At 43.4% G+C, this 26,226-nt stretch overlaps 1 protein-coding gene across 1 annotated transcript in view; it reads left to right on the top strand.

Moving 5' to 3' along the window:
* The first annotated feature begins 4,907 nt into the window (after positions 1-4,907).
* Positions 4,908-26,226, top strand: part of TMED10 (transmembrane p24 trafficking protein 10) — a 44,160-nt gene continuing 22,841 nt past the window's right edge. The window contains exon 1 of the mRNA XM_010382669.2: positions 4,908-5,199. Coding sequence (XP_010380971.1) covers positions 4,975-5,199 — 225 coding nt within the window. The 5' untranslated portion in view covers positions 4,908-4,974. The remainder of the gene's footprint in view (positions 5,200-26,226) is intronic.

Below are 26,226 nucleotides of genomic sequence, written 5' to 3'. Positions count from 1 at the left end.
CCCACTCTGTCACCCAGGCTGGAGTGCAGTGGTGTGATCTCGGTTCACTGCAACCTCTGCCTCCGAGGCTTAAGCAATCCTTCCACTTCAGCCTCCAGAGTAGCTGGGACTATAGGCATACACCACTATGTCTGGCTGATTATTGGTATTTCTTGTAGAGATAGGGTTTTGCCATGTCACCCAGGCTGGTCTGGAACTCCCGGACTCAAGCAGTCTGCTTGCCTCAGCCTCCCAAAGTGCTGGGATTATAAGCGTGAGCCACTGCGCCCAGCCCAAATGCAAATTTTTAGTAAGAGCTTCTGATTCACCATCTGGGGTGAGGTGTGTTTTAAACATGCCCCCTCTTACACAAAGGAAAAGTTGAGAAACATATGGCTTAGGGATAGACTGGCAGAGGGTGTCTTCATGATATTTCTTCACCTCCAGAGGCTCCAGTGGTTCAGGAATCTTAGGTGGATTTGGCTGGGGAAGTTTCAGGATGACAGGATGGCAGAGGACTGTTGGCCAGAAAGAAGCATTTACTGTAGTTATGGGACACTTTCCATTTGCTTTCCAATCCAAATGAGGCCTTTCTACCATGCAGATGTAAAACAGTGTCCTTTTTTTTTTGTTTGTTTTGGATGGAGTCTTGCTCTGTCACCCAGGCTGGAGTGCAGTGGCGCAATCTTGTCTCACTGTAACCTCTGCCTCCTGGGTTCAAGCGAATCTCGTGCCACAACCTCCTGAGTGGCTGGGATTACAGGTGTGAGCCACCACACCCGGCCAATTTTTGTATTTCTAGTTGAGATGGGGTTTCACCACGTTGGCCAGGCTGGTCTCGAACTCCTGACCTCACGTGAATTGCCTGCCTCAGCCTCCCAAAATGTTGGGATTACAGGCGTGAGCCACAGCGTCTGGCGCAATGGTAACTTCTTTTTTTTGTTTTTTGTTTTTTTTTCTTGAGACAGAGTCTCGCCCTGTCGCCAGGCTGGAGTGCCGTGGTGCAATCTCAGCTCATTGCAACCTCCGCCTCCTAGGTTCAAGCAATTCCCCTGCCTTAGCCTCCGAGTAGCTAAAACTACAGGCATGTGTCACCACGCCGGGCTAATTTTTTGTATTTCAGTAGAGACGGGGTTTCACCATGTTGGCCAGGATGGTCTCAATTTCCTGACCTCGGGATCCGCCTGCCTTAGCCTCCCAAAGTGCTGGGATTACAGGCACGAGCCACCACGCCGGGCCGGTAACTTCTTTAACACAGGTGCAGGTTTAAGTCTCGGTTCCGTTCCACAGCATACAGTGGAGAATTGTGTTTTTGTTTGTTTGTTTCTGTGTCCTTACATAGAAACAAGCATATATTTTCCAGTTTTTTTTTAAGAAAAGATACACATGTTGTTGGTGACACTGAAACTGTACCTACACTTCAGATACATTACGGATTAAACAAATTTATGTGAAAACAGTTAAAGAATAATGGGAGAAATTTGCTGTTGGGCTTTCTAAGGTATCAGTCTTAAATTCATTGCACCATTATTTATTGTACCTAAGTGCTAGGCACTGTTTTAGGTTCAGAAGATAAAACAGTGAAAAAAATAGAGAAAAATCCCGGCCCTCACAAAACAGACCTTCTAGTTAGGGAGACAGACTAATAAACACAATTAATAAGTAAAATGTATGCTTTCTTTGATAGTAATGAGTGCTAAGGGGAAAACTATAAAGGAGGGAAGAAAGACAGGAGGTGTTAAGGGATGGGGATAAGTGAGACTACAGGACAAGAAAGGCCTGGAAGCTGGGCACAGTGGCTCACACATGTAATCCCAGCACTTTGGGGGCTGAGACGGGCAGATCGCAAGGTCAGGAGTTCAAGACCAGCCTAACCAACATGGTGAAACCCTGTCTCTTCTAAAAATACAAAAATTAGCTGGGCATGGTGGTGCACACCTGTAATCCCAGCTATTCAGGAGGCTGAGGCAGGAGAATCACTTGAACCCAGGAGGCATAGGTTGTGGTGAGCCAAGATCACACCCCCACACTCTAGCCTGGGCAACAGAGCCAGACTCCATCTCAAAAAAGAAAAGAAAGGACTTGAGAGCTGTGACACAGAAAAGTAACTGCTCTGCATCTGAGTTTCTTCATCTATAAAATAAGGAATAATAGCATCTTCCTGAGGACAGCTCAGGCCCACAGACAGCTTTTGTCACTTTTAAGCTCATTGGGTTTGGGGTACTGACAAAGATTCCCTCCTTGACCAAACTCTACTCAGGCTGTTCTGATCTGCCTTCTCAACTAGGCTCTGACTTTTGGACTTCCATGACTCTGCATTGTCTAATTTTAGGAAGAATCCTGCTAAGTTAGTTTAGCCAGAATCTCCCCTTACTCCCAATATTTCCTTTTAGTAATTTTCCATCCACTGACCCTGATTCTTGGCTGTAAATCCCTACTTTTCCTTGCATTTGGAATTGAGCCCGATCTCTCCCTCCTGCTACAAAATCCTATTGTCGTAGGTGCCTGTATTACCTATCTTGGCAGTCCCCCTTGAATAAAGGTTTGCTCTACATTTTTTTTTTTTTTTTTTTTGAGAAGGAGTCTTGCTCTGTCATCCAGGCTGGAGGGCAATGGTGTGATCTTGGCTCACTGCAACCTCTGCCTCTTGGGCTCAAACAATTCTCCTGTCTCAGCCTCCCAAGTAGCTGGGATTACAGGCATCCACCACCACATCAGGGTAATTTTTTGTATTTTTAGTTAGAGACAAGATTTCATCATGTTGGCTGGTTTTGAACTCCTGACCTCAAGTGATCTGCCCGCCTTGGCCTCCCAAAGTGCTAGGACTACAGGCGTGAGCCACCGCGTCTGGCCTGCTTTACAGTTCTTTAACAAACGTCATGAAGTATTTTTTCTTTAACAGTATAATTCTTTGGCCTCTCAGAACCTCAGTTTCCTCATCTGTAAAATGAACAAATTGTCCAGACTATTTCACAGGGTTTTTGAAAATGTCAAAGGAGATCATTATGATATGTGAAAATATTTTAAACTGCATTATCTATTATGTAAACGTAAGATGGAAATTTAAAGAAAACACATACACAGCTTTTTCATGGGTTGCAGATCTCTTGCTATTGGTCAGCAGAGCCTCAGGAATGCAAGTAGACAATGAATTAGATAATTGCTTAAACTGATTCCCTGCATTGGCAGGGAAAAGGCCAATGCAAATTATCAGGATGCACTGTGTGGACTAGCAATCTTATCTTAGATCAGTGATACAACAATCAAATGAAATGTTCCTAAGTGGACACCTCATAAAATAATTATTGCATGGCATTTGTCAAAACTGTAAATGCTTTACAGCTCCTCTGTTTGTTCTTGTTTTGTTTGTGGGATTTCGTTTCTAGGAAAATAACTAAATGGACTAACTTTAAAAAAAAAAAACCACCAATCGTGTACATTACTAAGGGCAGACAGTCCATCTTCTGGATATTTCTGAAGATGCTCAATAAACGTTAATCAGAGTAGGTAATGATTCCCAACATGGGCTACTGGCTACTGTGTCTTCCACGTTTATTTTCTACGCTTGATCTTAGCCAAAAGGCCAAGAAGCAATTCCATTTTCTTTCTTTCCTTCTTTTTTGAGACAAGTCTGGCTCCATCGCCCAGGCTGGAGTGCAGTGGCGCCATCTTGGCTCACTGTAACCTCCGCCTCCCGGGTTCAAGCAATTCTCTGCCTCAGCCTCCCAAGTGGCTGGGACTACAGGCGCCCGCCACCACGCCCGGCTAATTTTTTGGCATTTTTAGTAGAGATGGGGTTTCACCATCTTGGCCAGGCTGGTCTTGAACTCCTGACTTTGTGATCCAAAGTCACAAGGCCTCCCAAAGTGCTGGGATTACAAGTATGAGCCACTGTGCCCGGCCGTTTATTTTCATATATTATTCAGCTCTGAATATTTGATAGCATCTCAGTAATAGTTTGTTAAATCAATAAACGTGTTGACATACATGCATAGTATAGTGTCTGGCACACAGTAGGTACTCCATTGAAAGAATGCATGAATTATTACCGGGTCAATTTGCTTGTCTATTTGCAAATATTAATAGTTAATTTGATCCCTAAAGTGTTTGTGAACTTAAAACACACACATATTCACTTTCCCTGACAACGCTTATCTGCTAAACCCTTAACTATGTTCATCTGAGACTGGACTAAAACATGTTGTTTTATTCAATTTAAATACCAAATTCAAATTTGTTTTGAATATAGCTTAGAACACACTCAATGTTTGCTTAAAATAATAATAATAATAATAATAATAATAACACCATGTACATTCAGTTGGCCAGTTACTCCAGCCCAAATACCCTGCTCTGGGACATGAACTGGATGTCTGCCCGGCACACATTCATCGGGTAACCTCTACAACTTCTTCTCTAAGGTACTGGTCCACACTCGCTAATAGCCAAGTTGAAATCTTTCCTCGAAATTTTCCTCTCTAGTGTCTCAACGCCCCAGGTGTCATCCAGGTGTCAAAGGCGCCGAGAGTGCCTGCAACCCGCCTCAGCCTCGGAGACTCGGCCTTATTCCCAGCCCGCGCGCCCAGGCGGCCGGTGGGCGGGCCCAGCAAAGGGCCTTGTGGCTGTTTCCTATTGGGGCTTGGTTGCTATGGTGTCACTCGCTTTTAAATTCGTGGGTGCATCTTTCGGAAGTTAAAGGAGAATTACTTCCAGGACTGCCCATACTTGCCATGGCCGACTCAGTAGTCACTAAGTTCAACGAAAATAAAACTTTTGCAACATATTCTATTAAATCTTCTTTAACCACTTAAATTTGCGGTTTTGACATGGTACCTATCCTTTCTTCCCTTTTCAAAAGATTCGCTATAGATTCTTTCTCTATTTGCCAGACTCCAAAATGGCGCGGACGGTATCAGTAGGTCAGAGGCGAGTCACGTGGGTCCTCCCGGTTCCGGCGCGGTAGAGGCCTTGGGTAGTGAACGAGTCTCCAGCACCATGTCTGGTTTGTCTGGCCCACCAGCCCGGCGTGGCCCTTGTCCGTTGGCGTTGCTGCTTTTGTTCCTGCTCTGCCCCAGCTTGGTCCTCGCCATCTCCTTCCATCTGCCCATTAACTCTCGCAAGTGCCTCCGTGAGGAGATCCACAAGGACCTGCTAGTGACTGGCGCATACGAGATCTCCGACCAGTCTGGGGGCGCTGGCGGCCTGCGCAGCCACCTCAAGGTGCGGCACTGGGCGACGTGGGGCCGGGAGGGAAGACGACAGGCTTAGGCGAGGGGAGGCCTGGGTTCTGGGGAGTCGGGCGGGCGAAGGCCCGTGAGTTGTTCTCGCCTCTCGGGAGCGCAAAGGACGTATGGTGGAGCCCGCCCCCTCACCGCGCTGGTTGCCTTTCCCGGGGCGGGGCTGGGCACCAACGCCTGGGAACCCCAAGAAGGGCTGCGAGGCTTTGGCGGATGTGGTGACACCTGAGCTGGAGCGCTTATTGTCAACGTCCTATACCAGTTTTGGTCTCAGATACCTTGAACCGTAACTTGGTTCTCCAGATTAAGTGTTGGGATGTTGAATATTTATGGGAATTGGCATCATAAGATACCGCGATACCTGCAGGAAAGTAATGGAGACAAAGCTAACTGTGATTAATAGAATGTTATTGAGCATCTGCTGTGTCGGTTACTGTGCTACTTTGCATATATTACCATTTGGTTCATGCACTATCCTATGAAGTAGATAGGTACTGTTAGCCCCATTTTACAAATGAGGAAACTGAGACTCAAAGGTAGAATAAACTAGTGTCACAGATAGAATAGATTCTTTTTTTAAAAAATTATTATACTTTAAGTTCTAGGGTACATGTGCACAACTTGCAGGTTTGTTACATATGTATACATGTGCCATGTTGGTGTGCTGCACCCATTAACTCGTCATTTACATTAGGTATTTCTCCTAATGTTATGCCTCCCCCATCCCCCCACCCCACGACAGGTCCGGGTGTGTGATGTTCCCTGTCCTGTGTCCAAGTGTTCTCATTGTTCAGTTCCCACCTATGAGTGAGAACATGCGGTGTTAGGTTTTCTGTCCTTGCGTTGGAATAGATTCTTACTTAGTTTGGTAGTTAAGTATGTTGAGGGAAAAGCGCTGCAACCTTATTCCTTCCTTGTTTTAAATTTGTAATTTCTGTAATTGATTAAAGTCTATTATTGGTTACAAAATGGTCTCAGTCTCTAGTCCATTTTCTTTGGTATGCCAGAATCTGGACTTGGCTACTTTTGTGTAAATACCAACTATGCTCTTGGATGGTGACAACTACTACCATAATACTAGTTTGGTCCCATTCCGTAGCTAAGAGTAGCCTGGCCTGGTCTTTGAGACATTAATATAATTTGATATCTGTCAGTATTTGGTTGTATTTTAGGTAATTTTGTTCATTCACAATAAGCAAAGTGTCTTTTTATTTCTTTGTAACACAATGAGGCTTGCTTTTCTTATACTAAATAGTAAGAAACATTTTTACTTTTTTTTTTTTTGAGACGGAGTCTCGCTTCATCGTCCAGGCTGGAGTGCAGTGGCAGGATCTCAGCTCACTGCAGCCTCTACCTCCCGGGTTCAAGCGATTCTCCTGCCTCAGCTTTCCGAGTAGCTGGGACTACAGGCACCCGCCACCACACCCAGCTAATTTTTGTGTTTTGAGTAGAGATGATGTTTCACCATGTTGGCCAGGATGGTCTCGATCTCTTGACCACGATCGTGATCTGCCCGCCTCGACCTCCAAAAGTGCTGGGATTACAGGCTTGAGCCACCGCACCCGGCGGCCTCGTTTTTACTTTTTAATAGAGTTTCAGATATAATAAGACCATAACTTATGTTAAAGTAGTGGAACCCAGTAGTGTGGTAATACGTGTAATTTATTTCTACTTTATTTGGGAGAAATAAACTATTTTCAGGGCAATTAATCTGTGACCCATCCTTTTATTATTCTCTTTGGGTACCAAACTTCTCTCTACCCAGGAAAATAGTGATGGCATGATTTTAGAAGCTTAGATCTAGTGTTTCCGGGGTGGGAGATCATGCTTCCAACTCTTCAGAGGATGTTCACGGACTCAGGGAATTTCAGCAATGAAAGAGACCTTGCTCTCATCTCCACTGTTGCTGTCTGATTTGTTCTTATATTTTAAAGCCCTTCAGTGGCTCAGTATTGCTTATTGATAGTTTAAATTTCTCAGCATGCTTTGTTGTGCTCTTCATGATCTGTTTCTGAGCTATAGGTGTGGTCACTTCCCACTTTGCATTCTACATGGAGCCACCCTGAACTCACCTATTTTTCTGAACTGCTTTTGTTTATGCCTTGACCTACTTATTAGACTGTTAGTATCCTCAGGGTGGGAACTATTTTCAGGTTCATCTTTTCAAGAATGCGAGGCATATTACCTTGCTTCTAGTAAGTACTCTATAAATAACAGGAAATGTAGTGTAGCATGGCCTTATGGGAATTATATTGAATCTAGGGCTGCTGAAGGGACCTCAACAGCAGGACTTTAGGCCGGGCTTGGTGCCTCATGCCTGTAACCCTAACACTTTGGGAGGCCGAGGCAGGTGGATCACCTGAGGTCAGGAGTTCAAGACCAGCCTGGTCAACATGGTAAAACCCAGTCTCTACTAAAAATACAAAAATTAGCTGGGCATGGTGGCATGTGCCTGTAATCCCAGCTACCTGGGAGGCTGAGGCAGGATAATCACTGGAACCTGGGAGGCAGTGGCTGCAATGAGCTGAGACTGTGCCACTGCACTCCAGCCTGGGCAACAGAACAAGACTCCATCTCAAAACAAAACCCAGGAGGACTTTGTGCATACACCCTAGCATTTTACCATCACTCAGTTGCTCTCCTGTGTCTGCTCTGTTCTTTTGCTACTAACCAGCTTAATGGAACTACAAGGGTCCTAAACCCAAATGCCAAATAAGTAATATAATTGAATAAATTGGACCAGGCATTTAAAAAAAACAACAGTGATGATAAATGGGAGAATAATTGGACGTAGTGGAAACTGTTATTAATTAGGGGTGATCAATACTCAGTTCTTGATGAGACTTGCCGTGCAAACATGTGGGCCCTTTTGCCACATGTGGTTCTTCGGCCCACATGTGATTCGCTTCACTTCGCTTCTCTTCTGTTCTCTTTTCTTCTTTCTTCTCCTGCCTTCTCCTCCCCTCTCCTCCCCTCCCCTCCCCTCCCCTCCCCTCCCTTCACCTCCCCTCCCTTCACCTCCCCTCTCATTCTGCCTCCCAGACTGGAGTGCAGTGGCACCATCACAGGCTCACTGCAGCCTCGACCTCCCCAGGGCCCAGGTGATCCCCCTACCTCAGCCTCCTGAGTAACTGGGATTACAGGCACATGCCACCGTGCCCAGCTAGTTTTCATAATTTTTTTGCAGAAATGGAGTTTCACCATGTTACCCAGGCTGGTCTCGAACTCCTGGGTTCAAGTAATCCACCCACCGCAGCCTTCCAAAGTGCTAGGATTACAGGCATGAGCCATTGCACCCAGCCCACATCTGATTTTTTCATATGAAATAGGAACACCAGATTTTGATGTGAAAGCTCCTGACTTTTAAATTTCACCAACCAGGTTTCAGCGCTGTAGAGCCTGGGTGCTCCTGGCTCACCTGAGGGCCATGGATCTTTGTTCTCACCACTGCTTTGCCACTCCATTTCCCTCAGTAAAATGGTTTGGCCCCCTAAAAATAAAAAAAAATTCACCAGCCAATTCAGCTTGGTTTCGGCATTGATTTGTTTTCAGTGTTATAGAGAATAGTATAGTGAGTTCACCTTTCTACCCTTTACTTAGATTCAGCAATTATCAGGATCTTTCCACACATGTCATCTTAACTGCTTCCATCATATCATTTCATGCTAAATTATATTACAGTAAATCCCAGATGTCATGTATTTCCGTCCTGCCTACTTCAGCATGCATCTCTTTAAAAATATAAACCACAGTGTTATGTGGCTAATCACACCTCACAAAATGAACAATGATGGCCAGGCGTGGTGGCTCATGCCTGTGATCCCAGCACTTTGGGGGGCCGAGGCGGTCGAATCACGAGGTCAGGAGTTCGAGACCAGCCTGACCAACACAGTGAAACCCCCATCTCTACTAAAAATAAAAAATTAGCTGGGCGTGATGGCACACATCTGTAATCCCAGCTGCTCGAGGCTGAGGCAGGAGAATCGCTTGAACCTGGGAGGCGGAGGTTGCAGTGAGCTAAGATTGTGCCACTGTACTACAGAGTGAGACTGTGTCTCAAAAAAAAAAAACCAAGAACAATGATTCCTTAATATCCTTAATACCCAGTCCATATAGTATGATCCCACTTGTCTCAAAAATGTCTTTTGAAAGTTAATTTGTCTCTTCCAAGTGTCTAATCTAGAGCAATCTCCTCTTCCTCTCATCTCCTTTCTTATGCTTGCAATTGAATTGTTGGAGTCAATTGCTCTTAAAAGAACGTACAGCATTTTGGAGTTGTCTGTTTGCTTCCTGGAGGTGTCTTTTAACCAGTCCTTCCCCGTACTTTTTGTAAAAGGAATCAGCTGTAAAGATGTAACCAGAGGTACAGCAAACCACCATGGCACATGTATACCTATGTAACAAACCTGCACGTTCTGCACCCCAGAACTTAGTGTTTAAAAAAAAAAAAAAAAGATGTAACCAGATTCAGGTTTATCTTTTTGTCAAGAATGTCACTGCAGGAACACACAGTACTTTTTGTGCCCCTGATTGCAGCTGCTACGATTGATAAGTGGATTTAAGGTGTGTCTTAGTGTCCTGGTGCTGTAACAAATTACCACAGATTTATGGCCTAAAACATCAGGGATTTGTCTTAATCATTCTGAAGGTCAGAAGTCCTAAAATCAAGGTTTTGGTAGAGCCGTGTTTCTTCTGAAGACTTTCACAGTGGGGTGGGGATCAGTTTTCTTGCCCTTTCTAGCTTCTAGAGGCCGCTTGTATTCTTTGGTTCATATCTCCTTGCTCCATCTTTAAAACCAGGCTGGGCACAGTGGCTCTCGCCTATAATCCCAACACTTTGGGAGGCCAAGGCCAGGCGAGTCACTGAAGGGTAGGAGTTTGAGACCAGCCTGGCCAACGTGGTGAAACCTTGTCTTCACCAAACATACAAAAATTGGCTGATCATGGTGGTGCACACCTGTAATCCCAGCTACTCAGGAGACTGAGGCAGGAGAATCGCTTGAACCTGGGAGGCAGGGATTGTAGTGAGCCGAGATCGTGCCGCAGCACTCCAGCCTGGGTGACAGAGCCATACTCTGTCTCAAAAATAAATAAATAAATAAAAAATAAAGTCAGTAGCATAATATCTTTTAACTTTCTCCCTCTCTTTCCCTTTTCCATCCTCTGCTTTGTTCCTCACCACCCCTTCTGCCTCTCTTCCTCCCTCCCTCCCCGGCTATAATCATCTCATCTCATTCTCTTATTCACCTGCCTCCCTTGTTCTCTTATAAGGACCCTTGTGATAATCTTCTCCACCTCAAGACCCTTAATCTGATTTAATCACATCTGCACAATCCCTTTTGCCATGTAAGATAACACATTCATGGGTTCTAGGGATTAGGATGTGGACATCTTTATGTGGGGGAGGCATTTTTCTCTCTGGTAATAGCCTGAAGCCTTCATTGTAAAGTTTCCCACTAACCTTTCACTTGGGAATCTGCTGGTGACTACTGTGTGCATTTATTATTTCATTAAGGTTGTGAAATGATGATTTTCTAATTCTGTTACTCCTTCCATATTTATTAGCTGAAATTATTCTTAAGGAATTAATATCATCTGATTACCCTAAAATTTATCATTCATGTTGGTAAGATAAATGCAGAATTTATTCTAATTGATAATTGTTAGGGTAAGAGATTGTTGCCCTTGTCATTTTCAGTGTTGTCCAAGAGTTTTTGGTTTTTTTTAAAGTATTTTACTGAACTCTTTTTAATTGTTTGTTTCAACTTTTAGAGTCATTCATTGTGTTTTAGGCAGTTGTTTCCATTCTTTATGCCCAATTTGTCCCTTTGGTTCCTTCATGTTGGCTCCTGTATTTTTTCGACGTAATCCTGTTAGGTTTTGAGAGCATCCTTGTTTTCTGGCATGACAAAGTATTTTAGGCTTATTTTGTATATGTCTATCCCCTGACCTCAGAACAACTGTTTCTCTGAGGAATTCTGGTTCCTTTTTGTGGGGATTGGTATTTGGAGACCACAAACTAGGTGTCATTTTTGAAAATGTAATATACCATGCAAGCCACAGAACACATTTGTGAGCAGATTCAGCCCATAGCAGCTTTCAGTCTTTTTCATAGTGTCCGTTCACTTAGTTCCACTTTTTCTTTTTCTTTTTTTTTTTTTTTTTGAGACAGAGTCTCGCTCTGTCACCCAGGCTGGAGTGCAGTGGCGCGATCACTGCAAGCTCTGCCTCCCAGGTTCACGTCATTCTCCTGCCTGAGCCTCCCGAGTAGCTGGGACTATAGGCACCCGCCACCACGCCTGGCTAATTTTTTGTATTTTTAGTAGAGACAGGGTTTCACCATGTTAGCCAGGATGGTCTCGATCTCCTGAATTCGTGATCCTCCCACCTCAGCCTCCCAAAGTGCTGGGATTACAGGCGTGAGCCACTGCGTCTGGCTGCCATTTTTTCTTATATTTTGATGACTGCTTCAGGGATTCTCTCTATGCATCATTTTAGCTCCTGAAGTGCAACTCCTGAGTGCCAGAGTTCCTTTTCATATGCTAGGCCACATTCTAGGTCTCAGGTCAGCCAATGGATTGTTTTGTCTTTGGTCACTTTTCCACCCTTGGTTTAGGCAGCTGTGGTTTAATTTGAGGTAGGATAAGAACTGGAGACTGGTGCAGAATCTGGCCAGCTGAGCTTAGCATTTGGTGGTTGTGCTGAATGAGGCAGTCTTTTAAAATTTTGAGATGGAGTTGCACTCTTTTTGCCCAGGCCAGAGTGCAATGGTATGATCTTGGCTCATTGCAACCTCTGCCTCCCAGGTTCAAGCAATTCTCCTGCCTCAGCCTCCCAAGTAGGTGGCATTACAGGTGCATACCACTACTCCTGGCTAATTTTAGTATTTTTAGTAGAGACGGGGTTTGACAATGTTGGCCAGACTGGTGTCAAACTCCTGACCTCAGGTGATCCGCCTGTCTCCCAAAGTGCTCTGATTACAGGCGTGAGCCACTGTGCCTGGCTTGAGGCAGTCTTTCTTATAAGCGTCTCTGTGAATTTAGTGCCTTGGTTAGTCTGTCTGATTCACCTTCTTTCTATCTAGGAAAATCTTAGTATCCAGTGAATGCACCTATGTTATCATATACCACTCTGTGTTATAGTTGTGTATTTGCCCATGTCCTGGGATAAACTATAAGCTGCTTAAACAGAGACTAGGTTTCATTCATCATTGCAATGCTTGTCTAATATAAGGCCTGGCACATAGTAGGACTTCATCCTAAGGAATTAGTGAACAGATGAACAAGCACTGTCCTTGCCTCATCTCTCATCTTTCCCTCTTCCATTCTCTTTATTTCCTTCCTCCCACTCTGACTCTAGCTATACTGAACACCTTACAGTTCTTTGAATATAATGTTCTCTTAACCTGGATCAGTCTTTGACTTTCTGTGTCCCCTATGTGCCCCATTGGCTTATAACTTTTTTTTCCCCTCACCAAAAGCTGTGTGAAAAGATACTGTAGTATATATACCATTACATCCTGTTTTACATGGCACTTTTCACATAGTGTAGTGTTTACCTTGTGAACTGTTTAATGTCTTACTCATCTTTGTGTCTTTAGTTTAACATACACATTGTTGCATAACTGAGTTAAACATCTTAGTCTTCTTGAGAAGCCTTGTGGTATAGTAGAGACTAGATCTGAAGTAAGATAGATTTGGTTCAGATCCCAGCAGCTCCACCACTTAAAGGGTATGTGGGTCTTGCAGGGATTACTTAGCCCTTCTTCTCTTGTCCTGCTTCTCTAATACAGGAATCGTAGAGCTCATAAACTTGTTAGGACTGATTGAGATGGGTGAGGTTTTTATTGTGCAGGGCCCATTATGGCGCTCCATAGATTCTTTCTTCTGTATTGAATGAAAATTGAATTGCTCCTCAGAGCCCCTCATGCTATATATCATTGAAATAACTAGATATGGAGTATTTTTAATGAGAGGAATTATGAATAGTTTGTGATTCTTTCATTCATTCAACAAATATTTATTTAATATTTAGTATATGTCAGACCTGGCTGAGAATATGGGGATAAACAGGGGGCAAGGTCCTTGAGCTCTCTTGGGGAACAAAGACAAAAAACAAGTTAAAAAAAATAGAATTTCAGATACTGATGAGCACTATAATGAAAGTTCAGGCACTAGGGAGCAGGGGGTGACTGATGGGTTAAAGGGTGTTTGAGTGGTCAGGGGAGGCGTTCTGAACAGAGAGAGAGAAATGGATTGAAATGATGGGTGGTCCTCTCCTGCAAAGATTTCTACTTCAGGCCTATGTTGAGATGCATTTTGTGTTAAGATTTCCAAACTGAGTCTATTCCATACTTTCCTACTCATTTCACAAAGTGAGGCTAAATCAGGCTAACTAGTGTCAGGTATAAAGACTTTGCTGCACATAATTGAAGCAGGAAGTATCAACTCATCATTTACAGTGAATGTAGAAGTTTCCCCCATTACTTCAGGTCCATAATAAAAGCCTGTTGTAGGGACTCAAAAATTTGAGTAATATTTTTATTATTATTTTGCTCTGGCTGGAGTGCAATGGCATGATCATAGCTCGCTGCAACCTCAAACTTCTGGCCTCAAGTGATCCTCCCACCTCTACCTCCCAAAGCGCTGAGATTATAGGCGTGAACCTGCACCTGGCTGAAAATTTGGATCTTATACCCAGTTATGATTTCAGTCCTTCCCAACTAGTTTATAGATAAGAAAGCCAAACAGATCCCCTAAAGAGTTCGGCCTTGAGTCATAGGCCTACCACAACTCAAGCCTAAAAATTATGAAGAAGTAACTCAGCAGTTGGGAAACTATTGGCTTATAACTTCTTTTTTCCCTCACCAAAAGCTGTATGAAAAGATACTACAGGCCAGGCGTGATGAGAGAGAGGAGAGGGAGGAGGGAGTAGAGAAGGGCGGTGGTGGGGTGGGGGTTGCGGAGGAGAAAGAGAGACAGAGGGGAGAAGAGGCAGGGGAGGGAGTAAGGAAGGAAAAGATGGTATATATGCTATAGTTTTCAGATTATTTTGTTTGAAATTACTGTATTTCAGCTTTTTTATTACTGGTATTTGTACTGAGGTCTGTACTGTGCTGACAAGGAGAAACAGTAGGATGCTTCGGCTGGGTGCGGTGGCTCACGCCTGTAATTCCAGCACTTTGGGAAGCCGAGGTGGGTGGATCACGAGGTCAGGAGAATGAGACCATCCTGGCCAACAGGGTAAAACTCTGTCTCTACTAAAAATACAAAAATTAGCCAGGCGTGGTGGTGTGCGCCTGTAGTCCCAGCTACTCAGGAGGCTGAGGCAGGAGAATCGCTTGTACCCGGGAGGCGGAGGTTGCAGTGAGCTGAGATCATGCCACTGCACTTCCAGCCTGGGCGATAGAGTGAGACTCCGTCTCAAAAAAAAAAAGGAATAGGATGCATGTTGCTCTGTCATCTAAATGAAACATCCTTTATATCAATAACGATCCATGAACCCTTACTTACGCCTGACTTTTTCTGTAGGGAAAATATGGCCCTTTTAGTGTGAATTTAATGTGACTGTTGTCCACTGGGTTAGAAACAGGTCAATAAATAGATGGTTCAGTACAGAAGGCTAATTGGTACATTAACATTTAATAATATAAATCGAATTTCTTTTTGTACTACATACAAAGTTCCTAGCTTTTAATTATAACTTGACCTTGTGCTTCCTTCTCCATAAAAGTTAAAGGATACATTACTTCATTTAAATCTCTCTTATTCAGTAAACAGTTGTCTATAGCCTTCTCTGTTTTGAACTGATCTAGAGAAGGGGGCTGCTTCCAGTTTGGAATTCCTATACCATATCTTTATGCTGACTTCTGAAGACTAAGTCTGGTTTCTAGGAAAGTGGAACAAATATGTAAAGGTAACCTAGTAGGGATGCAGTGACTTCTATGCTGTTTCTTGTGTGAATTGCTGACTGGTAGTTTGATCCTAAGCCATTGCCCCCATACGCATATACAGCCTGGCAGCCTGGACAGTAGAGCCCTCTGTGAAATCAGCCAGCTGGCCACAGACCCAAACTTGGGCTCCCAAACAAGTCTCCGACTTGAGGGAGGTTGATGTCATCTGCTTTATCCTGTGCTCCCAACCTCATTGTTCAACATGAAATGTGGGAAATCAAGGGACTAGTTGTTAAGAAAGAACAAGGCTTTGTTTGTGCCCATAATAAAAGGGTCACGCTGGAGGTTTTTACCGTAAATAACTTTGGAACAGTATGAAAAAAAACATTTGATCTGGCTTCACCCCCGCAGTAGTATTGTTAGGGCAGCAACTGGTCTTTGGTTCTCATTCCCTTCCTTTCCTCCCTCTCTTTCTCCCCTTTTCTCCTCCCCTCTACTCCTCCCCCAAGTCAAGCATGACGTATTGCATGTGTTAAGTTAATGTAGCAAATGCTGATAGAAGCAGGAAGAGAGCATCTATCCATTATCATGCCAGTGCCTGGAAATTTGCTATTTCTGGTTTTCAGCACTTCTAGAAAAAGCCTCCCAGCCTCCTTGATCATATTTTAGCTTAAGCAATACTTATGTACTATGTTATACTATCAGTGAACTGTACTAGAAATTTGAAAGAATTTAGTGTTGCCAAGTGCTGCTTGTGGGCTGAGTTTGACTTTGTTCTGGGTAAAATCTAGATGTGATCCTTTTATTTCAGGAATATACTTGATAGACTTTGTACATGCTTTTATCTAAAAGATCAGCTTAAATTCATTTTATGCCCATTAAATATAGCACCTAAGCCATCCGAGTTTATGTTTTTCGTTTTTGAGATACAGTGGTCCCTTTTGAAAGTGTTTCTGAAGCTGGACACGGTGGCTCACGCCTGTAATCCCAACACTTTGGGAGGCTGAGGTGGGAGGATCACGAGATCAGGAGTTCAAGACCAGCCTGGCCAACATGGTGAAACCCCGTATCTACTAAAAATACAAAAATTAGCCATGCGTGGTGGCGTACGCCTGTATTCCCAGCTACTCGGGAGGCTGAGACAGGAAAATCGCTTGAACCTGGGAGGCGGAGGTTGTGGTGAGCCAAGATCACACCACTGCACTCCAGCCTGGGTAACAGAGCGAGACTGTCTGAAAAAAAAAGAAAAAGAAAGTGTTTCTGGTACTATTGTTCTATCTAAAACCATAGCATCTTTAATGAGTTGGTGTTCTTTCTGCTTTTTTATATCTTAGGGGAAGAGACCCTTTGGCTCACTATTCACTTGTGAATTTTTATGAAGTGAAGAGTAGAGATAATTATATATGCAGCCTCAATCCTCTTTTTCCCCCATATCTAATGTTGGATTCTTCATGTAGTTTATTCCTTATTAAGTTAAAAACCACATACAGGAAAAGCTGGCATCATCTTGAATTCCTTACTGTCTCTTTTTATCAGCTAAAAGGATCAAACATCTGTTTTGTTAGGCATTTTGTATCCTTTCATTTTCTAAATCTTGCTGCTGCTTCCTTGAGAGTGTACCTGACTACCCCTTTCTCTCTGTTTCCATGCAATAGCCATTTGGGCCCTAATCATCCCTGGATTTAGTGAACATAGCATAATTTATCTAGTTTGCCATCCATTAGTACTGTTAGGTTGGAAAATATGGTTAATGGGCCGGGCACGGTGGCTCATGCCTGTAATCCCAGCACTTTGGGAGGCTGAGGCAGGCAGATCACGAGGTCAGGAGATGGAGACCATCCTGGCTAACAATGTGAGACCCCGTCTCTACTAAAAATACAAAAAATTAGCCGGGCGTGGTGGCAGGTGCCTGTAGTCCAGCTACTCGGGAGGCTGAGGCAGGAGAATGGTGTGAACCCAGGAGGCAGAGCTTGCAGTGAGCCAAGATCGTCCATTTCACTCCAGCCTGGGCGACAGAGCGAGACTCCATCTCAGAAAAAAAACAAAAAACAAAAACAGAAAATATGGTTAATGGGCCAGACGTGGTGGCTTACGTCTGTAATCCTAGCACTTTGGGAGTCCGAGACAGGCGGATCACAAGGTCAGGAGTTCAAGACCAGCCTGGCCAACATGGTGAAACCCTGTCTCTACTAAAAAATAAAAATAAAAAATTAGCCGGGCCTGGTGGCGTGCACCTGTAGTCCCAGCTACTCGGGGAGGCTGAGGCAGGAGAATCGCTTGAACCCAAGAGACGGAGGTTGCAGTGAGCTGAGATCGTGCCACTGCACTCCAGCCTGAGCAACAGTGCAAGTCTCTGTCTAAAAAAAAAAAAAAAATTGCCTGGGCATGGTGGCACACATCTGTAGTCCCAGCTACTCTGGAGGCTGAGGCACAAGAATTGCTTGAACCCAGGAGGCAGAGGTTGCAGGGAGCCGAGATAGTGCCACTTCACTCCAGTCTTTACGACAGAGCGCAACTCTGTCTCAAAAGAAAAAGGGAAGAAAATATGGTTAGTGACCTAAATATTTATGGAGTTCTGAGTTATCACCAACAAACAGTTATAACAAACAGTTATAACAATAATGTAACACCTATTTAATGCCTGCTATGTGACAAGCACTGTTCCAGGCAGTTTACCTGTATAACATTTAATCCTCACAGTAGCTGGGTGTGGTGGTATGTCCTTGTAATCCCAACTACTCAGGAGGCTGACACCAGAGGATCTCTTAAGCCCAGGAGTGCATGACCAGCCTGGGCAACACAGTGAGACCTTACTAAAAAAAAAAATCCTCACAATAACCTTGTGATGTATGTACAACTGTTGTCCTTATTTTACAAATGAGGTAGAGGAGTTAAGGAACATGCCCAAGTGTTTACAGCTGGTAAACGGCACGCCTGTGATTTGAGCATAGACCAGAAAGTCTGACTCTAGAACCTTCCATCTTAAAAGTACTATGTTGTACGGTCTCTTGAGAGAGAGAAAAGGCTAGATATTCCTGTTTCCGTTCTTTTTTTTTTTTTTTGAGACGGATTCTCACTGTCGCCCAGGCTGGAGTGCAGTGGCGCGATCTCGGCTCACTGCAACCTCTGCCTCCTGGGTTCAAGTGATTCTGCTGCCCTAGCTGCCTGAGTAGCTGGGACTACAGGCGTGTGCCACCATGCTTGGCTAGTTTTTGTATATTTAGTAGAGACGGGGTTTCACCGTGTTAGCTATGGTCTCGAACTCCTGACCTCAAGTGAGCTGCCCGCCTCAGCCTCCCAAAGTACTGGGATTACAGGCGTGAACCACTGTGCCTTGCCTGTGAGTTTTTTGTTTGTGTGTTTGTTTTGAGACTGGGTCTTGCTCTGTCACCCAGGCTGAAGTGCAATGACATGATCACAAGTCACTGCAGCCTTGACCTCCTGGGATCAGGCAGTCCTCCTGCCTCAGCCTTCTGATTAGCTGGGACCACAGGTATGCACCACCACACCCAACCAATTTTTTTTTTTTTTTTTTTTAATTATTTGTAGAGGCAGGGTCTTCCTGTGTTGCCCAGGCTGGTCTCAAATTCCTGGACTCAAGTGATCCTCTCCCTTTGGCCTCCTAAAGTGCTGGGATTACAAGGTGTGAGCCAGTGGGCCTGGCGGACCTTGTGAGTTTTGAGGACCCTGGCCAAGTATTTTGTAGGATGCCCTCTGTTGGGCATTTGTCAGATGTTTTTCTCACGATAAGCTGAGGTTATGGATTTTGGGGAGGAAGACCATAGAGATAAAGTGTCATTTTTTTTTTTCTTGTCAAAACCATGATTCACTTGTAAAGTGTCATTTTCATCACATGGTATCAACATGATTTGTCACTGTTGATACTGCCGTTGATCATTTGGATGAATTAGTGTTTGTCAGGTTTCTTCACTATACAATTATTCTTTTCTTTCCTTTTTTCCCCCTTAATGATGTTTTGGTCAGTCCACTACAGAGTTACTCTTTTTTCCATCTTTCTATACTGTATTCTTTAGAAGGAAGTCACTTTATGTAGCCTACACTTAAGGAGTGGGGAGTTATGCTTCACACTCCTTACGGGTGCCTACATAAATTATTTGAGAATCTTCATGGAAGATTTGTCTCTCTTCCTTATTTATTTATTTAATCAATCATTTATATGTAAGTGTAGATTCATGGATGTTTACTGTGTACTTTGGATTATAAATCAGTACTATATTTTGTTGCCCTAATTGTTTCAGCTTTAGCTATTGGGAGCTCTTTAGGCTCCTGTTTCCCTTTGACATACCCTCATTCTTGTATTTTTTGGATTTTGATTTTTGTTTGTTTGTTTTGAGACGGGGGCTCACTCTGTCACCCAGGCTGGAGTGCAGTGGCACAATCTCCTCCCACTGCAACCTCTGCCTTCCGGGTTCAAGTGATTCTCATGCCTCAGCCTCCCGAGTAGCTGCAATTACAGGTGCGTGCCACCATACCTGGCTAAGTTTTGTATTTTTAATAGAGATGGGGTACCTCCATGTTGGCCAGGCTGGTCTTGAACTCCTGACCTTAAATGATCTGCCCCCATCGACCTCTGGTTTTTGTTTTTGAGCACTTTCTTATTTTCTGGCACTATAAGATGCTCCAGGCTCATTTTGTACATTTTCTTCCTCAGTCTTAGGATCATTTATCCAAGGAGCCCTGGTTGCTTTTGTTGGAGAAGGGAATTAAGTCTGGGTGGATAGTGTTATTTTTAAGACATCTTTTTCTGGTACTTTTTTTTTTTTTTTTTTTTTTTTTTAAACGCAGTCGTGCTAGCAAGTGGCCAAAAGTAGTCCCATCCTTCCTGCAACTCTGGAGTAAGGCTGGAATTCTGTGAGCAGCCAGAGTGGGCTAGGATGGGGAGAAATGTAGTGCTTAGGGGCAGGGCAGAGAACCAGGTCTCACCTCTGCATTAGATCAGGTCATTCATTGTTAGGGAGATTCACTAAAAGAACTCATTTGAACTGTGCTTGTATCTTTAGCAAGATCGTGGTTGAAAATGAATAGTCTGTTAGTTACAGTCCTTCTACAAGGACCTTCCTGATAGATAAATGGTTGTTCGTGGTTACTTCCAGGAAAATTGTCCCTGAGATAAATTTGTGAGCTTTCATCAGAAAACAAATGATGTCTCTTTAGTCTTTTAATTTTGGCTTCCAGAAAGCTTAGAACCAAATTTATTATACAGTTATCATTTGCTCAATTCAGGTTCTTGATAAGACTTATTTCTTCCCTCAGGTGAACTCTATTTCATTTTATTCCTAATTGCCTTATTGACCTAAGCTACTTATAGATCCTTTTAAAGTTTTATTTTGAATGTTTGGTAAAGGAATGAGAGCAATTTCAGTAGCAGGACCTGCTCAAAAATCTGTTTCCAGCCACTGCCTAGCATGGTCCAAGAAAATCCAATTTTAAATGAGTTTATCTTCCCAGTTACCTGTTTTCTCACTTCTCACAGGCTCAGTGTGAGTATTCACATATTCTTGACTTCACCTACTCTGCATGTAAAATTAACACTTTTTTTTCCTTTTTTTCTTTTTTTTTTTTTGAGATGGAGTCTAGCTTTGTCACCCAGGCTGGAGTGCAGTGGCACGATCTCGGCTCACTGCAACCTCCGCCTCCCAGGTTCAAGCGATTCTCCTGCCTCAGCCTTCTGAGCAGCTGGGATTACACACACCTGCCACCATGCCTGGCTAATTTTTTATTTTTAGCAGAGACAGGGTTTCGCCATGTTGGTCAAGCTGGTCTCAAACTCCTGACCTCAAATGACCCGCCTGCCTTGGCCTCCCGAAGTGCTGGGATTACAGGTGTGAGCCACCATGCCCATCCCCCCTACTTTTTAAGTTGTGATCTTTGGTTTACTTTTCTTCAGAAGGTGACATCTAGAAACAGATCTTTATTACTTCCCATTCCTTGATGTCATATGGGCAAATTTTATAGCTTGGTATTACCTTTGTTTAATTAAAGAACTTTATGATTATTATTATAAGTATTTATTGTTAAAAGGGAAGAAAATAATCCTTTTAAGGTCTTGCTGTTATAGTAGGTAAAAGTAGCAGTTATTGATTCACCAAGGTGGTTCTCTAGGACAATTTATGAAGAAAAAAAACCCTCTCAATTCTTGAGAAACCAGATGACCTTTTAAGGTGATTTATAATTAGAACATTTTAATTAAAGGAAATTAAGCTATCATTTTAGCCTATTAGACTTTGCTGGCTCTGGTTAGTCATTGAGCTTGGCCCAGTTTCCTATTCCCTAATTTTAGCTACCTGGTTTATGTAATGATGTTGGGGTTGGGAGATACGATTTTTGTTTTGTTTTGTTTTTCTTTAAGACTAATGTCTTGGCTCCTAAATAACTACAAAGTTATATGAACTAGATAAGAAACCTACTGATTTTCAGAAAAATCCTGAGATGTTTTATAATGCCCAAACAGTCCCTATGAGTGAGCCCCACCTGAAAGTTCAGTTGTCAGGTTGCCTGCCTGGATTTCCAAATATCCAGATAAATTCCCTCGTGTAGTTGTGTCATCTGAAGGTTATAGGGAGTGTAGACATGTGGAGGCCCTGGGGGAACTTCCAGCATCATCACACACTATTTCTGGGAGGTAAATTTCATGGGTTTTTTTTTGTTTTTGTTTTTGTTTTTTGAGACCGAGTCTCCCTCTGGAGTGCAGTGGCCGGAATCTCAGCTCACTGTGAGCTCCGCCTCCCAGGTTTACGCCATTCTTCTGCCTCAGCCTCCCGAGTAGCTGGGACCACAGGCGCCCGCCACCTCGCCCGGCTAGTTTTTATTTTGGTATTTTTTAGTAGAGACTTTTTTTAGTAGAGACGGGGTTTCACCGTGTTAGCCAGGATGGTCTCGATCTCCTGACCTTGTGATCCACCCGTCTCGGCCTCCCAAAGTGCTGGGATTACAGGCTTGAGCCACCGCACCCGGCCAATTTCATGTTGATAAAAGGTGCAGGCTGCAGTGGTGGGCCCTTTGCCTTCAGCCTCTTGAAATGAATTTCAGTTTTTGCTTCAAAATGAGTCTTTAATATTCTTCGGATGTCATGGAAGAGACGATGCAAATGGTTCTTCTGTGATTGCAGTTCCTTAGTACAGTGTGGTAGAGGACAATTTAAATAGTATTTACCCCTTTGGAGTACCAGTTGGAGATGTGATTTTCCTGGGGTCTTTCAGAAAAACATAGCAGATTTCTTAATTCATTTTGTAAGATACTTTTAGCAATGCCTTAAGAGTTTTATGACCTGCATTTAAGCTCCTTTATGATGTAAAGAGACTCCTCTCCTTAAATTAAAAGAAAAAAAATTTTTTGAAGGACACTGTTCATATCTTGGAGGAACCAATCTATTCTTCCAGGAAATAAGGTGGTTGGGCAAATGTGTGCCAGATCCTGCAAGCACTGTTAAATTCAGTTGTTTGTCCTAGGCCAATGACTTAGTCTCTTTCCTTGCCTTAGCATGGAGATGATGAAATCTATGATGACTCTTTTCAGTGCTTTCACCTTGATGCTTATTCCAGGCTGTCCTCTACCAGTTTCACTTACATTTTCAGCAACCTGTAATTCTTAACTAACTTCTTCCTTCAGAATTAAGCCAATGCAATGAGCAAATCTGGAAAGTCATGTTACCCAAGTTCTATTTGTCTGCAACTTTATTCATAGGAAAAAAGTCCAAATCCAAATTAGGGTTTCTAGATTGGCTTGGAATGTGAAAAATCTGTTATTCCTGCTGTCTACCTTTTTGAACTTCTTCTTTGCTCTTAAATTTTGTCTTTATGCTTTATGAAGTGAGAATCTTGGGGAAGTGAGTATCTTTGTGGGTCAGCTGATTCTAAAGAAAGGAAGAGAGGCATCATACTGATGACTACACATTACTTTGTGATGGTTAGTTCTCAGACCTTTTTGACTTATATGTGTGTATCCAAGGTTCTAAAGTTCTTTCCTTCCTTCCTTCCTCCCTCCCTCCCCCCTTCCCCCCTCCCCCCTTCCTTCCTTCCTTCCTTCCTTCCTCCCTCCCTCCCTCCCTTCGAAATTTCACTCTTGTTGCCTAGGCTGGAGTGCAATGGCACGATCGCGGCTCACCACAACCTCCATCTCCTGGGTTCAAGCGATTCTCCTGCCTCAGCCTCCCAAGTAGCTGGGACTACAGGCATGCACCACCACGCCCAGCTAATTTTTGTATTTTTAGTAGAGGCAGGGTAGGATGGTCTCGATCTCTTGACCTCATGATCCACCCGCCTTGGCCTCCCAAAGTGCTGGGATTACAGGTGTGAGCCACTGTGCCTGGCCTGAGGTAGTTTTTCAAATGTTGGGATTGGTTGTAAATGTTTAAAAATTAGGAGATTTCAAATAAAAGTTAAAATATCTACCTTCTCTTGAAAAACTGGATGATCTGAAAACCTGGAGTGCCATGGCAGTCACTGGCTTTTCCTATGACACAGGCCATCTTTTCTAGTTTGCTATGTATGGCTTGTGCTGGTCCAGTATCAGTGTGTTTCTCACTTGATCTCTGTGGGCATTTACTTTTTGGTTTTGTCCTGTAGACTCTACCTCCTTAAAATCCCTCAAACTCTTCAGTTCATGGGTTACTAAAATTTTTTTAATTAAATAAAATTGTTTAATTAAATACAATTTAATAAACTTTAAAAAATTAAATAAAATTTATAATTATTTTAATTAAATAAAATCTGTCCCCTCTCTATACTGAAGGCCCTTCTCCTTTCTTAGCTGGAGTACTGGAATAGTGTCCCAGCCCACCTTCTTATCTCTAGGGTTGTCTCTCTCTAGTCTATCTCCATAGTACTGGTACCTTCACCTTTCTGAACTGTACATTGACTCACATCATTCTGTTTCAAATTCCTTACTGCCTTTCCACTTTGTACTAAATGAAGCTTAAACTCCTTAGCATGCTATTCTAGTTCTACATGATCGGGCCAGTACCTCTCCAGGCACTTAACCTCTCCGGGCCTCAGTTTCCTCCCATGAAACACGGGGGCAATAATTCTTGCCAGTAGGGTTATAGTGAGGATTAAATTTAAAATGCTTATAAAGCAGCAACACAGTATTTGACACTTAATAAGTGTTCAGTAAATACTAGCTATTAGTAATATGATTATACCATATTTTTGTTTGTTTTTCTGAACCTAAGCCTTCATATTTGCGTCTCTTCTACCCTGAATGTCTTTACCCCTCTTTCCCTTGATTGAAATTCATCCTTTAGGACTCAGCTCATGTGTTACCCACTCCTAGATACACTCCCTGACCCTCCATAATCCCATGGCACCTGCGCATACCTCTGGTAGTATGCCTTGCACATTGCAGTGAAATGCTCTCTCTCTCTTAGCTTTATTGAGGTATAATTGACAAATAAAAATTGTTTATATTCAAGATATATAATGTGATGTTTTGGTGTACATATACATTGTGAAGTGAATGCCACAATCAAGCTAATTAACATATTTTATCACCCCATACAAATGTCTAACAAATACATTAAAAGTTCCCCAGTATCGCTAACCATCAGGCAAGTGCAAATCGAAACCACTATGAAGGCATCTCATTTCTTTTTTTTTTTTTTTTTTTTTTTTTTTGAGACGGAGTCTTGCTCTGCCACCCAGGCTGGAGTACAGTGGCCGGATCTCAGCTCACTGCAAGCTCCGCCTCCCGGGTTTACGCCATTCTCCTGCCTCAGCCTCCCGAGTAGCTGGGACTACAGGCGCCCGCCTCGTCGCCCGGCTAGTTTTTTGTATTTTTAAGTAGAGACAGGGTTTCACTGTGTTAGCCAGGATGGTCTCGATCTCCTGACCTCGTGATCCGCCCGTCTCGGCTTCCCAAAGTGCTGGGATTACAGCCTTGAGCCACCGCGCCCGGCCCGAAGGCATCTCATTTCTTATCACCCTCCTCTCCTCATTTAGACTCATAAGCCCTTTGAAGACAGGAACTATCTTACTCATACTTGTATCCCAGTGACCAGCACAGGTCTAGGTATCTTAAATGTTTGACAAATTAGGCCAGGCGTTGTGGCTCCCACCTGTAATCCCAGCAGTTTGGGAGGCCAAGGCAGGTGGATCACTTGAGGTCAGGAGTTCGAGACCAGCCTAGCCAATATGGTGAAACCCCATCCCTACTGAAAACATAAAAATTAGCCAGGCGTGGGGACGTATGCCTGTAGTCCCAGCAACTTGGGAGGCTGAGGTAGGAGAATCACTTGACTCTGGAAGGCAGAGGTTGCAGTGAGGGGAGATTGCGCCACTGCACTCTAGCCTGAGTGACACAGCGAGACTGTCTCAAAAAAAAAAAAAAAGGCCAGGTGCGGTGGCTTATGCCTGTAATCCCAGCACTTTTGGAGGCCAAAGCAGGTGGATCACAAGGTCAGGAGATGAGGACCATCCTGGCTAACACAGTGAAACCACGTCTCTACTAAAAATACAAAAAATTAGCCGGGCCTGGTGGCATGGGCCTGTAATCTGAGCCAGGAGAATCGCTTGAACCCAGGAAGCGGAGGTTGCAGTGAGCCGAGATCACACCACTGTACTCCAGCCTGGGTAACAGAGCGAGACTGTCTCAAAAATAAATAAATAATAACAATAAATTTAAAAGTTTGCCAAATTAGTAAATGGTGCTAGATGGCAGAAGACAGTTGACTAATACTAACTACTGTTTATTAGGGAATTTAGATGTGCCATTAAAACTTTTTTTAGTTGATCTATCATTTCAAATTTATCTAGTAGTGACAACTTTTCTTTATTATCAATTTTTTCCAAAATAAAATAGCTTTATTATTATTATTGAACATAAGTGATCCAGTGATACATGCCTTTTTTTTTTGAGACAGAGTCTCACTGTGTTGCCCAGGCTGAAGTGCAGTGGCACGGTCTCGGCTCACCACAACTTCCACCTCCCGGGTTCAAGTGATTATCCTGCCTCAGCCCCCAAAGTAGCTGGGATTACAGGCGCCCAATACCACGCCTGGCTAATTTTTTTTTTTGTATTTTTAGTAGAGACAGGGTTTCACCATGCTGACCAGGCTGGTCTCAAACTCCTGACCTCAGGTGATCCGCCTGCCTCAGCCTCCCA

The sequence above is a fragment of the Rhinopithecus roxellana genome, chromosome 5, assembly GCF_007565055.1.
Source record: "Rhinopithecus roxellana isolate Shanxi Qingling chromosome 5, ASM756505v1, whole genome shotgun sequence".
Lineage (NCBI taxonomy): Eukaryota > Metazoa > Chordata > Mammalia > Primates > Cercopithecidae > Rhinopithecus > Rhinopithecus roxellana.
Note: the sequence above shows the minus strand (reverse complement) of the source record. Positions and strands in the feature narration are given on the sequence as shown.